A 13,236-nucleotide genomic window follows, 5' to 3' on the forward strand; every position below is an offset into this window, starting at 1 on the left:
TTTTACAGACTGACTGACCTGAATTTCTTAAAGTAATGATGGACTGTCGTTTCTCTTCACTTATTTGAGCTGTTCTTGCCATAATATGGACTTGTTCTTTTACCAAACAGGGCTATCTTCTGTATACCACCCCTACCTTGTCACAACACAACTTGTTGGCTCAAATGCATTCAGAAGGAAAGAAATTACACAAATTAACTTTTAACAAGGCACACCTGTTTACTGAAATGCCTTCCAGGTGACTACCTCATGAAACTTGTTGAGAGAATGCCAAGAGTGTGCAAAGCTGTCATCAAGGCAAAGGGAGGCTACTTTGAAGAATCTCAAATATAAAATATATTTAGATTTGTTAACACTTTTTTGGTTACTACATGATTCCATGTGTTATTTCATAGTTTTGATGTCTTCACTATTATTCTACAATGTAGAAAATATAAAAATAAAGAAAAACCTTTGAAGAAGTAGGTGTGTCCAAACTGTTGACTGGCACTGTATATTAATGATTTATAAAAGTTATGGTCATATTTTCATTTAAACATATAATATTTTTCATGTTGTACTTTATAACTTTATATAAATTATACACAGAGTCTGAAGACACACTCTCTCATATGTTACAATTAATATCATTAAATGCAGTGGCTAATGACGGCTCTAGGTTTTTTTATGCAGTGGCTAATGACGGCTCAGGGTTTTTTTATGCAGTGGCTAATGACGGCTCTAGGTTTCCTTCACGCCAAGGCATTGCTCTGGTACAATGATGTGTTCATTTGATAGAGGCCAGGTGTCGGATTCCTAAAGCCTCTCAGAGTAAAACAGTGCTGACCTAGGATCCGGTTCTCCATGTCCATATAATATAATGTATTATGATCTCAAATGCTGATCACATCATTTCTCAGACAAGGTTTGCAAAATTCCGGTAGCTTTCCCAAAATGTCCAGCTTTCCCAGAAATCCTGGGTTTCCTGCTTATTCCTTTCTGATTCTAGGAATCTTCCAACCAGGATTTCTGGAAAAACTTTTGGAAAGTTACTGGGAATAGTCTACCCTAACTCCTACCCTGCCTCTCTTGTGTTAAATTGTCTACCCTAACTCAGACCCTGCCTCTCTCGTGTTAAATTGCCTACCCTAACTCAGACCCTGTATCTCGTGTTAAATTGTCTACCCTAACTCAGACCCTGCCTCTCTCGTGTTAAATTGTCTACCCTAACTCAGACCCTGCCTCTCTCGTGTTAAATTGTCTACCCTAACTCAGACCCTGTCTCTCGTGTTAAATTGTCTACCCTAACTCAGACCCTGTCTCTCGTGTTAAATTGTCTACCCTAACTCAGACCCTGTCTCTCTCGTGTTAAATTGTCTATCCTAACTCAGACCCTGCCTAGAATTTTGGATACTGTACGCCTAGTCTTCAGGGTGGTAGTAGTCCTGATTTCCAGACTGATGGGGCTCCACGGTGGACTGTGGGAAGGGACTAGGGTGGTAGTAGTCCTGCTTTCCAGACTGATGGGGCTCCACAGTGGACTGTGGGAAGGGACTAGGGTGGTAGTAGTCCTGCTTTCCAGACTGATGGGGCTCTACAGTGGACTGTGGGAAGGGACTAGGGTGGTAGTAGTCCTGCTTTCCAGACTGATGGGGCTCTACAGTGGACTGTGGGAAGGGACTTAGGGTGGTAGTAGTCCTGCTTTCCAGACTGATGGGGCTCCACGGTGGACTGTGGGAAGGGACTAGGGTGGTAGTAGTCCTGCTTTCCAAACGGATGGGGCTCCACGGTGGACTGTGGGAAGGGACTAGGGTGGTAGAAGAGGAGGTTTGAAGGAGCAGGTTCCAGTGCAGTGACGAGGAGTCAGCATCTTACAGGAGAATTGGTGTAGCGCGTCGTGAGCTTCTGGGAAGAAAGGGAATAGACACTAAATAGATCCACTAGATGTGTGTGTGTGTGTGTGTGTGTGTGTGTGTGTGTGTGTGTGTGTGTGTGTGTGTGTGTGGTCCTCACAATGCACAATTACTTTCTGTTGATGTGTTTTCAAAACGCATTTAAGTTCATTCTCTTTTTCCTCAGTAAATGTAACTTGACAAACCTATTTGAATTCAAAAGTGGTTAAAGGCAGTTGTGGGTCAACTTGAATCAAGGCCATGCTCTAAAATGTAATACAACTTCATTAACAGCTTGCATGTTTATGGACAGGAGCCTTCGGGAAGCATTCAGACCCCTTGACTTTTTACACATTTTGTTACGTTACAGCCCAATTCTAAAATAGATTCAATAGTTTGTTCCTCCTCATTAATCTACACACAATACCCCATAATGACAAAGTAAAAACAGTGTTTTTGAAATGTTTGCTAATTTATAAAATAAAATAATAAAAAAAGAAGAAATATTACATTTACATTAGTATTCAGACCCTTTACTCAGTACTTTGTTGAAGCACCTTTGGCAGCTATTACATCCTCGAGTCTTCTTGGGTATGACGCTACAAGCTAATCACACCTGTATTTGGGGAGTTTCTCCCATTCTTCTCCGCAGATCTTCTCAAGCTCTGTCAGGTGGGGAGCGTCGCTGCACAGCTATTTTCAGGTCTCTCCAGAGATGTTAGATCGGGTTCAAGTCCGGGCTCTGGCTGGGCCACTTAAGGACTTGTTCCAAACCCACTCCTGCGTTGTCTTGGCTGTGTGCTTAGGGTCATTATCCTGTTGGAAGGTAAACCTTCACCCCAGTCTGAGAGTTCTGAGCACTCTGGAGCAGGTTTTCATCAATGATCTCTCTGTACTTTGCTCCGGTCATCTTTCCCTTGATCCTGACTAGTCTCCCAGTCCCTGCTGCGGAAAAACATCCCCACAGCATGATGCTGCCACCACTATGCTTCACCGTAGGGATGGTGCCAGGTTTCCTCCAGACGTGATGCTTGGCATTCAGGTCAAAGAGTTGAATCTTGGTTTCATCAGACCAGAGAATCTTGTTTCTCATGGTCTGAGAGTCCTTTAGGTGCCATTTGGCAAACTCAAAGCAGGCTGTCATGTGCCTTTTACTGAGGAGTGGCTTCCGTCTGGCCACTCTACCATAAAAGGCCTGATTGGTGGAGTGCTGCAGAGATGGTTGTCCTTCTGGAAGGTTCTCCCAGCTCCACAGAGGAACTCTGGAGCTCTGTCAGAGTGACCATTTGGGATGTTGGTAACTTCCCTGACCAAGGCCCTTCTCCCCCGATTTCTCAGGTTGTCTGGGCAGCCAGCTCTAGGAAGAGTCTTGGTGGTTCCAAACTTCATCCATTTAAGAATAATGGAGGCCCGTGTGTTTTTGGGGACCTTCAATGCTGCAGACATTTTTTGGTTCGCTTCCCCAAATCTGTGCCTCGACACAATGCTGTCTCTGAGCTCTATGGACCTCATGGCTTGGTGTTTTCTCTGACATGCACTGTCAACTGTGTGATCTTATATAGACAGGTGTGTGCCTTTCAAAATCATGTCCAAACAATTTAATTTACCACAGGTGAACTCCAATCAAGTTGTAGAAACATCTCAAGAATTATCAATGGAAACAGGATGCACATGAGCTCAATTTCGAATCTCATAGCAAAGAGTCTGAATACTTATGTAAATAAGGTACTTCCGTTTTTTTTTATTTTTGTTATAAATGTCCAAGAAATAAAAACCTGTTTTCGTGTTGTCATTATGGGGTGTAGATTGACAAGGCACACATGTAATTGAATCTATTTCAGAATAAGGATGTAACATCACAAAATGTGGTAAGGTCAAGAGGTGTGAATGCATTGCATGTCTGAAGAATACAAACCCTTTAGCCACAGCAAGACTGTCTGTTCACAGGTTCACATTCCTATGTGTGTCCCTTGTGTATGAAAACTGCAGTAAAGATGTTTTTTTAGATATATTTTTTTATATTTTATGTAAACTGCAGATTTCATTCAAAAGGACACACCTAGTTCGGAATGTTTACCTATGAACAGGCAGTTTTGCTGTGGCTAAAGGGTTAGATGTCTTCACATGTTGCGTTATAATTTTTGTTCAGCGTATATATATATATATATATATATAGCACCAGTCAAAAATGTGGACACACCTACTCATTCAAGGGTTTTTCTTTATTTTTTACTATTTTCTACATTGTAGAATAATAGTGAAGACATCAAAACTATGAAATAACACAAAAAAGGGTTAAACAAGTCTAAATATATTTTATAGCCACCCTTTGCCTTGATGACAGCTTTGCACACTCTTGGCATTCTCTCAACCAGCTTCACCTGGAATGCTTTTCCAACAGTCTTGAAGTAGTTCTCACATATGCTTTTCCTTCACTCTGCGGTCCAACTCATCCCAAACCATCTCAATTGGGTTGAGGTCAGGTAATTGTGGAGGTCAGGTCATCTGATGCAGCACTCCATCACTCTTATTGGTCAAATAGCCCTTAAACAGCCTGGAGGTGTGTTTGGTCATTGTCCTGTTGAAAAACAAATGATAGTCCCACTAAGCACAAACCAGATGGGATGGAGTATCGCTGCAGAATGCTGTGGTAGCCATGCTGGTTAAGTGTGCCTTGAATTCTAAATAAATCACTGACAGTGTCACCAGCAAAGCACCCCCAAACCATCACACCACCTCCTCCATGCTTCACGGTGGGAACCACACATGCGGAGATCATCCATTCAACTGCTCTGCATCTCACGAAGACACGGCGGTTGGAACCAAAAATCTCAAATTTGGACTCATCAGAACCAAGGACAGATTTCCACCGGTCTAATGTCCATTGCTCGTGTTTCTTGTCCCAAGCAAGTCCCTTCTTCTCATTGGTGTCCTTTAGTAGTGGTTTCTTTGCAGAAATTCGACCATGAAGGCCTGATTCAAGCAGTCTCCTCTGAAAAGTTGACGTTGAGATGTGTCTGTTACTTGAGCTGTGAGAAGCATTTATTTGGCCTGTAATCTGAACTTATCCTCTGCAGCAGAGTTAACTCTGTGTCTTCCTATCCTGTCCTCATGAGAGCCAGTCTCCTCGTAGCGCTTGATAGTCTTTAAAACTGCACTTGAAGAAACTTTTAAAGTTCTTGAAATGTTCCGGATTGACTGACCTGACTTTCTTAAAGTAATGATGGACTGTCATTTCTCTTTGCTTATTTTGAGCTCTTCTTGTCATAATATGGACTTGGTCTTTTACCACAGGGCTACCTTCTGTATAGGCACACCTGTTAATTTAAATGCATTCCAGGTGATTACCTCATGAGCTGGTTGAGAGAATACCAAGAGTGTGCAAAGCTGTCATCAAGGCAAAGGGTGGCTACTTTGAAGAATCTCAAATATAAAATATATTTTGATTTGTTTAACACTTTTTTGGTTATTTCATGATTCCGTATGTGCAATTTCATAGTTTTGATGTCTTCAATATTATTCTACAATGTAGAAAATAGTCCAAATAAAGAAAAACGCTTGAATGAGTAGGTGTGTCCAAACTTTTGACTGGTATTGTATATATACACACTGAACAAAAATAATAACACAACATGTAAAGCGTTGTTCTCGTGTTTCATGAGCTGAAACAAAAGATCCCAGAAATGTTCAATATGCACAAAAAGCTGATTTCTCTCAATTTTTTTTGCACAAATGTGTTCACATCTGTTAGTGAGCATTTTTCCTTTGCCAAGATTATCCAACCACCTGACAGGTATAGCACATTAAGAAGCTGATTAAACAGCATGATCATTACACAGGTGCACCTTGTGCCATGGACAATAAAACTTCTCTGTCTCAGAGCTCTACGGACAATTGCGTCGACCTCATGGCTTAGCATTTGCTGAGACATACACTGTCAACACTGTAGACTATGTGACCTTATATAGACAGGTTTTTGGCTTTCCAAATCATGTCCAATCAATTGAATTTACTACAATTAGACTCCAATCAAGTTGTAGAAACATCTCATGGATGATCAATGGAAACAGGATGCACCTGAGATCAATTATCATGTCTCATAGCAAAGGGTCTGAATACTTTCCGAATGCACTGCATATTTATTTATTAGCATATTCCTACAAGCTTCATATCAGTTACCTTTCAACTTGTGTTGAATAGCATAGCAAGCCTTTTTCTCTCGCTCCAGCTCACTGCATAATGTGTCTATATGTAAGGGACAGAAGAATATATTAAGAGCTAGGATTTACATCAGTGGCTTTCAAACTTTGGGGACAGTTCACCATGTTGTTTTAGCCCTGAACTAACTCACGTGATTCGCCTAGTCAAGGGTTTGATGATTAGTTGACAAGTGGAATCAGGTAGGGTAGCTGTGGAATAGACCAAATGTATTGAATTGCTGGGAGTGCACGAGGAGAGGTTGGGGAACCCCTGATTTACATCACTCTTTTAGTGATGTAAATTTACAGTTATGGCCACATACAGTGGGGCAAAAAAAGTATTTAGTCAGCCACCAATTGTGCAAATTCTCCCACTTATAAAGATGAGAGAGGCCTGTAATTTTCATCATAGGTACACTTCAACTATGACAGACAAAATGAGAAAAAATTATCCAGAAAATCACATTGTAGGATTTTTAATGAATTGATTTGCAAATTATGGTGGAAAATAAGTATTTGGTCACCCACAAATAAGCAAGATTTCTGGCTCTCACAGACCTGTAACTTCTTCTTTAAGAGGCTCCCTTGTCCTACACTCATTACCTGTATTAATGGCACCTGTTTGAACTTGTTATCAGTATAAAAAGACACCTGTCCACAACCTCAAACAGTCACACTCCAAACTCCACTATGGCCAAGACCAAAGAGCTGTCAAAAGACACCAGAAACAAAATTATAGACCTGCACCAGGCTGGGAAGACTGAATCTGCAATAGGTAAGCAACTTGGTTTGAAGAAATCAACTGTGGGAGTAATTATTAGGAAATGGAAGACATACAAGACCATTGATAATCTCCCTCGATCTGGGGCTCCACGCAAGATCTCACCCCGTGGGGAGAATGTCATATGGTCTGATGAAACCAAAATATAACTTTTTGGTAAAAACTCAACTCGTCGTGTTTGGAAGACAAAGAATGCTGAGTTGCATCCAAAGAACACCATACCTACTGTGAAGCATGGGGTGGAAACATCATGCTTTGGGGCTGTTTTTCTGCAAAGGGACCAAGACGACTGATCCGTGTAAAGGAAAGAATGAATGGGGCCATGTATCGTGAGATTTTGAGTGAAAACCTCCTTCCATCAGCAAGGGCATTGAAGATGAAACGTGGCTGGGTCTTTCAGCATGACAATGATCCCAAAACTCCACCCGGGCAAAAAAAGGAGTGGCTTCGTAAGAAGCATTTCAAGGTCCTGGAGTGGCCTAGCCAGTCTCCAGATCTCAACCCCATAGAAAATCTTTGGAGGGAGTTGAAAGTCCATGTGAAACAGTGTGTGACAACATTGTGTGAAAACCTTGTGAAGACTTACAGAAAACGTTTGACCTCTGTCATTGCCAACAAAGGGTATATAACAAAGTATTGAGATAAATAAGTATTTGGTCAATAACAAAAGTTTTCCACCATAATTTGCAAATAAATTCATAAAAATCCTACAATGTGATTTTCTGGATTTTTTTTTCTCATTTTGTCTGTCATAGTTGAAGTGCACCTATGATGAAAATGACAGGCCTCTCTCATCTTCTTAAGTGGGAGAACTTGCACAATTGGTGGCTGACTAAATACTTTTATGCCCCACCTCCATATGTTCTGAGTTTATCGAGATACAATTAGAGGATAGATTATTCATCAATTTATTTATTTAGCAAACAATTACATTTGATCAATCAACCAATTATATGTATTCATATAACCCTTTTTACATCAACACTTGTTGATGTTGTTTAATGGTCCCACTTTACTAACAAAGTTGTTTTATACCAGTATGGCTCCGTGTGAATGTTTGGTATGTTCTCACCTCTCACAATATGAAGCTGCTGAACCATCTCCTCCCTGTAGGACAGCTCCCTTTTCATCTGATGATTGAAATTATCTGGGGAGAAATTACAATAGCTTAGTCATCTTTAGTATAGCCAAAAAAGTAGCCTACTTGGCTATTCTTTTAATATGCCAGCCTATACACTCTGGCATCCTACTCGGGCAAAATGGAATCTAGCTTCCTAAATTACCCCCCCCCCCCCCCCCCCTTAGCACGACACAACGCCGAGTGCCTGGATACAGCCCTTAGACGTGATAAATAGCTAAATTACCATTGCAGCCATATGCGTTTGACAGCAACATCAATTATAATCGAACCATGCAATACAAAATTAGCATGTACTAATGCCGCGTTCACATGCTAGTCGTAAAAAAAAGGAAACTCAGAAATGTCCGACTTGCTAACTAGTTGAACACGGTACGTATATAACTACAACCAGATAGCAAGTCAAAATGTCAGAGTTTCCTAGATCCGACTAGCATGTGAACGCAGCATGTCAAATATAACGCAGTGCAAAACCTACTCGAACTGTTTTTGTTCAGCGTTCAAGATGCTGATCACGACAAGCATGACATTAAGAGAAACTCTCTCTAACCCGTTGGAATCAAAAAACTATAAACCTGTGACATTTGATCACAATAGCTATGTTTCCATTAACTTGCCCAGTGATTTATTTTTTTGTCGACATTTAGAAAGTTCGCATTGAAAATAGATGCGACATTTGCCTGCTAGGATGCATTTACAACCATTTAACTACATTGTGTCAATAAAAACGGGGCGGGCGCAATGACGTCACAAAAAGATACAACCTTTTCGCAAAAGCCATACAATGTCGAATAAAAATTTAGTGGTTGAAGTGTTTCCATTACCTAGTTAGGCAAATTGCGCATTAATAAATTGGCGACAGCCTGTTTGCCCTCCCACCTATCCAGCCCAATTTGCTGAAATGCAGTTTGCACATATATGCACGAATTGATTGTGAGACTGTGTTGACCTATCTGTTTCATGTCTCAGGTAGCCCGTGAAAGTCAGCATGGATAGAATGCAATAGTTGACTAATATTTGCCACATTCTAATAATGGTCATGTGTCTAACGTATCGCCACAGATCTAGAGCCCATTCACTCCGTATTCGGCAATCATCATTTATCCGAAAACACCGTTTCCGCCATCATTTGTATGATATAAAGTTAGTTCGACAAAAAGAGAAATAAACCGTCGAACGGATAAAAATGTTGTTGATTTTTATAAAATGTCTCCTATATCTGCCGTTTCCATTACACATGTCGCAATTAGATATTTTGTTTGCGACATTGCTTTTGTCCAGCCAGCCAGCAGCCAGCCAGCGTCGAATAAACCTGGATCAATGGAAACATGCCTGCTGAATTATACCTTTTAAATGTTGGAATTCTCGTTCCAATTTCTTCCTTAGCTCCACTTGCTCCATGAGTTGTTTCTGCAATTCGTCTGTAGAAAAGGAACGAAACAACGTGTTAAAAATAGAATATTAATACGGGTTTGAAAATTGCTTCGGGGTTTAGACTAAATGGTATAGAGTAAATGTTGTAGGTTAAATGGTATAGACTAATTTATGTTAAACGATTCATGTTAAGCGATTTGGTAAATGGCCTCGGGGGAAGCTGTTCTAATTCTTCTAACCTATTCTGTAGGGATCAATCCAATTATTAAAGAAAGTATATAATAAACAATAACATATTTAAACTAAATAGACCAACATGTATTATTAATAATAATATTAATATTAATTATAATTGTTATTTAATGGTCTTATATTTAGCCAGTGTTCTATGTTTGTCTGAGATTATGCTAACATTGTGTGTAGCTTCCTCGCCTGAATGCACACAGAGACAACATTTATAACAGTACAAAAAAAAGATACAAATAGGCAATAAAATATAGGCTTAAATACTTGTATATTTAAAGTTCTGACAGAAAATGTAAAATTATCGTATTATCAACTGACAAGTGTAGCGCTTAAACGTACCCTCGTTCAGTGCTTCTCTCGGGCCCTCCTCCCGACTTTGGCCCTTATACGACTTCGTTTCAACCTCCTTCACTGTCGAAGATGGCTCCTCTCTACTGGCACAGTCATCTGAATAAACAACAAATAAGTGTCATTCCTTTTCACAACATCTATTTTATTATTTTTAAAAAATATATTAACAGAACAACATCCAACCTTTCGATTTCACATTGTCTGTCTGGTAATTCGTTGCTGAACCAAAAGCATATGGACTGCTCCTGTCCGGTGAACACACCTAGATAAATCAGACAGGATAATTGGTCATTTGCATACAATAACGCTCTGTGACATTGGGAACACATTCTCCTATTGGACAGTGTATTTGAACGGCCTTTTATTCTCTGCTATTCACACAAACAAAACAAACATGCGCATACAAGTGAAAAAATAAGCCCAATATGTGTGTAAAAACAAGAGGATGATGAATTTTTAATGAATCAATGAATTGATCACAATTAAATAGTATATTCCTTAGTATGTAAATAGCCATCTAATAGAATGAGACGGACCATATCAATCACTCACTTCATCAAAAGACGTGGTCTTATTGCAGACCGGCAGCTGTATGCCCTGTCTATCTCTATTTGAAGACAGCACCACCTGTATAGGTAGGTTCATTCTCTGTGACTCGACCACAGCGGCCTGCTCTGACTCAGGTATGGATTCAAGACCGTTTGGTGAACCTGCACCGCGCGACAGGCTTAGAACAGGGACAGAGGGGCTCCTGCAGTCCTCAATGGAGTGCGGAAGTGACTCCTCATCCTCCTGTGACTTATTGGTCTCCACGTCCACATCTGTCTCGCCAACGCTCTCCACGCTGCCTGGCGATAAGGACCTGTAGCTCGAGCTCTCGCTTAGGAAATCAGGTGTCAGATACCCAGCTCGAGCCCTGTTGTACTTCACCCGGTTACCGTATAGTTTGGCTATACTCTCCGCGTCTTTGATGACGGGTCTGAATGCGGAGACATAGCTAATCTTCCGGGGTAGAACGGGCATTTTACCGTCCATTGACCTCGCCTCATCCCCGGACTTGTCATCCTCATTCCGGGTGGACTGAGTGCTGGAGCACCGCTCACTATCCCCCACACTGTCCTTTGGAGTGTTGCTATTTCTGTCACTCTGCTCGGATGCGTCCTGCTCACTCTGTCTGGCGCACAGGACCTCCGATGGCTGTTTGGGCTGGGCCTGGTGCTGTGGCTGGGCCTGGTGTTGTGGTTGGGGGTGGGGGAAGGACGGTATGGGCAGGCCGTCTGCAGTAGGCCAGAACATGGGGAAAGAGTGGTAGGCGCTGTCCTTGGTGCTCGGCCAGGAGAAGACGCCAGAGAGGTGGGCTTTATTCGGCTCCCCCATCACACCACTGTCATCCTTCTTCTGACACAACCCGAAGGCCGGAAACCCGTATGGGTGTGGGAAGAGAGGTGGAGGGATCTTCACGTTCTGCAGCATCCCGTAGCTTTTGCTGGGCACCGGGATAATGGGATAGCTGCGCGTGATGCTCGCTATACTCCCCATGCCTCCCCGGTTGTCCTCGCAGCGGAGGATTTTAGGGGGGATCTCCGGTGAGTCTCTCCGGGGCAGGTTGGAAGGTCCTTGGTGAGGTTTTAACGGAGAGGAACGTTCGGGCCCGTGGCGGTGCATGGGCAGCGTCCTCTTCCGGCTGCCCCCGTTGAACATGGCTTTGACGTCCTCCCACGCATGAGCTAAATCATCAGGCGAGCCCTTGTCGGTCAGTTTGAGGTGTCTCCTCCAGGAGTTAAAGTTAGCAGCGTCTGGCTGGGTATACTTGGATTCTGATGTTCGGTGAGAGTGGAATATGAACTTATTGGGAGAAAAATACATATTGCAGAAGGAGCACTTGATGCACTTGGCTCGGGAGCTGTTGTACCTGGCTGGTATAAAGTTACCACGGCTCCCCCACGTGCACTCGTGGGAAACATCAAACGCGAAATTCTCCGGTAGTTTTGGAGGGTTGTGGGCTCCGATAAACGATTTACAAAGCCTCTCTGCTTCGCGCTTTGTGATCATCCCACAGCGCCTCGAGGAGATGGGCATGGCGCCCGCACGCCTCAGAATCTCCAGCTGGACCGGGGTGCACTGCACGCAGGTGATGCCCAGAGCCACGCGCCGGTTGTGGATCTCGTTATAGCTGTAGTTCTTCAGCAGAGTGTTGGAGATCTGCGCCAGGCACAGTCTCTCCTGACCGTCCAGCACCAGACAGACTATGGGTATTCCATACAGGGCGGTCTCGCTGACCTGGTTGGGTTTCATGTTGGGGTTGAATGTTGGGAGGTCCTGTTTGGAGCTCGGTGGAGAGCAGCTGGAGTCCCGTGTCGCAGGTAACTGAGGAGGATTACACTCCATTACTGGAAGTCTGCAGAAGACAAAAAACAGTTATTATCATGATAATTCAAATGTTTGTTGATTATTTTCGTTTCCCCCCTTTTTTTAACCAATGAACGCTAGTTAATAAACAATCCTCTTTCCAGATTAAAAAACATCAACAGTATTGTTATAACAATAGCCTAAAACAACAGAAAATAATACAAATATTATTATTATTAATAATAATGATTTTAACATTAACACTATCCCTTATCATAATAATGACCAAATAGACCTAATTAGTTCATACTAATAATAAACAGGTTAGAAAAAATGCTTCTATACTTAAATGCAATAGGCAAAATAATAACAATTTCACGAGAAAGGTTTTGTAGTTCCTCCGGATGTAATTTTTTTGGGGGATATTGGTCTATTAACCGCCTGCACAAGTCATTAACCGATGAGAGCTGAATTTAGCCGGGCCCAGAGATATATGAATATAGCTTAGCAGGGACAGCTAAGAGGCTAACACGGTACAGAGCAAAAGGAGAAAACACATTTAGCAATGCCAAGAAGCTTTAAACCAAGAGGATAGAACCTGTGAGCACATTTCTTTGTAATTACCAAGGTTCAGAAAAAAACAGTCACTGAAAAGAGATACAATTAAGATGTTTCAAGAAAATATTAGTTTATTTTTTCGATGAAGTGACATGTAAGATTCACTTTTAATTCTGCATGAAATATATAATGCAATTGATACTAATTTTACAAAAGGCCATCAATGAGCACGCAGATTAATATTCCTGATTGCGTCAATAGATTGATTGTTGTATGAAATTAAATGTATGGTTCTGAATGTACCCCAATGCATTAGGAAATAATGTGATTTTCAATGACACAACATGGTAAAACGGATAAAACACGTTA

The 13,236-nt window shown here is 41.7% G+C and overlaps 1 protein-coding gene across 1 annotated transcript; it reads right to left on the minus strand.

Annotated features, from left to right (window-relative positions):
* Positions 1–1,683: 1,683 nt before the first annotated feature.
* skor1b (SKI family transcriptional corepressor 1b) lies at positions 1,684–12,354 on the minus strand. Its single transcript, XM_021618547.3, has 6 exons — positions 10,513–12,354; positions 10,144–10,222; positions 9,949–10,056; positions 9,336–9,410; positions 7,924–7,998; positions 1,684–1,884 (listed from the first exon to the last, which is right to left on the minus strand). Exons 1-6 carry the CDS (start codon positions 12,346–12,348, stop codon positions 1,787–1,789), a joined length of 2,271 nt encoding a protein of 756 aa, XP_021474222.2. The 5' UTR covers positions 12,349–12,354; the 3' UTR covers positions 1,684–1,786.
* Between the last annotated feature and the right edge of the window lie 882 nt (positions 12,355–13,236).

Source organism: Oncorhynchus mykiss, chromosome 2 (genome assembly GCF_057628025.1).
Source record: "Oncorhynchus mykiss isolate SJ-2025 chromosome 2, ASM5762802v1, whole genome shotgun sequence".
NCBI lineage: Eukaryota > Metazoa > Chordata > Actinopteri > Salmoniformes > Salmonidae > Oncorhynchus > Oncorhynchus mykiss.

Excerpts from the sequence above, each read along its gene's own strand:
- skor1b (XM_021618547.3), bottom strand. The coding sequence starts at position 12,348 with ATGGAGTGTAATCCTCCTCAGTTACCTGCGACACGGGACTCCAGCTGC. Across the intron at positions 10,057-10,143 it reads AGACAATGTGAAATCGAAAG|ATGACTGTGCCAGTAGAGAG; the intron begins GTTGGATGTTGT and ends TTGTTTATTCAG. Across the intron at positions 9,411-9,948 it reads GAGAGAAGCACTGAACGAGG|ACGAATTGCAGAAACAACTC; the intron begins GTACGTTTAAGC and ends CCTTTTCTACAG.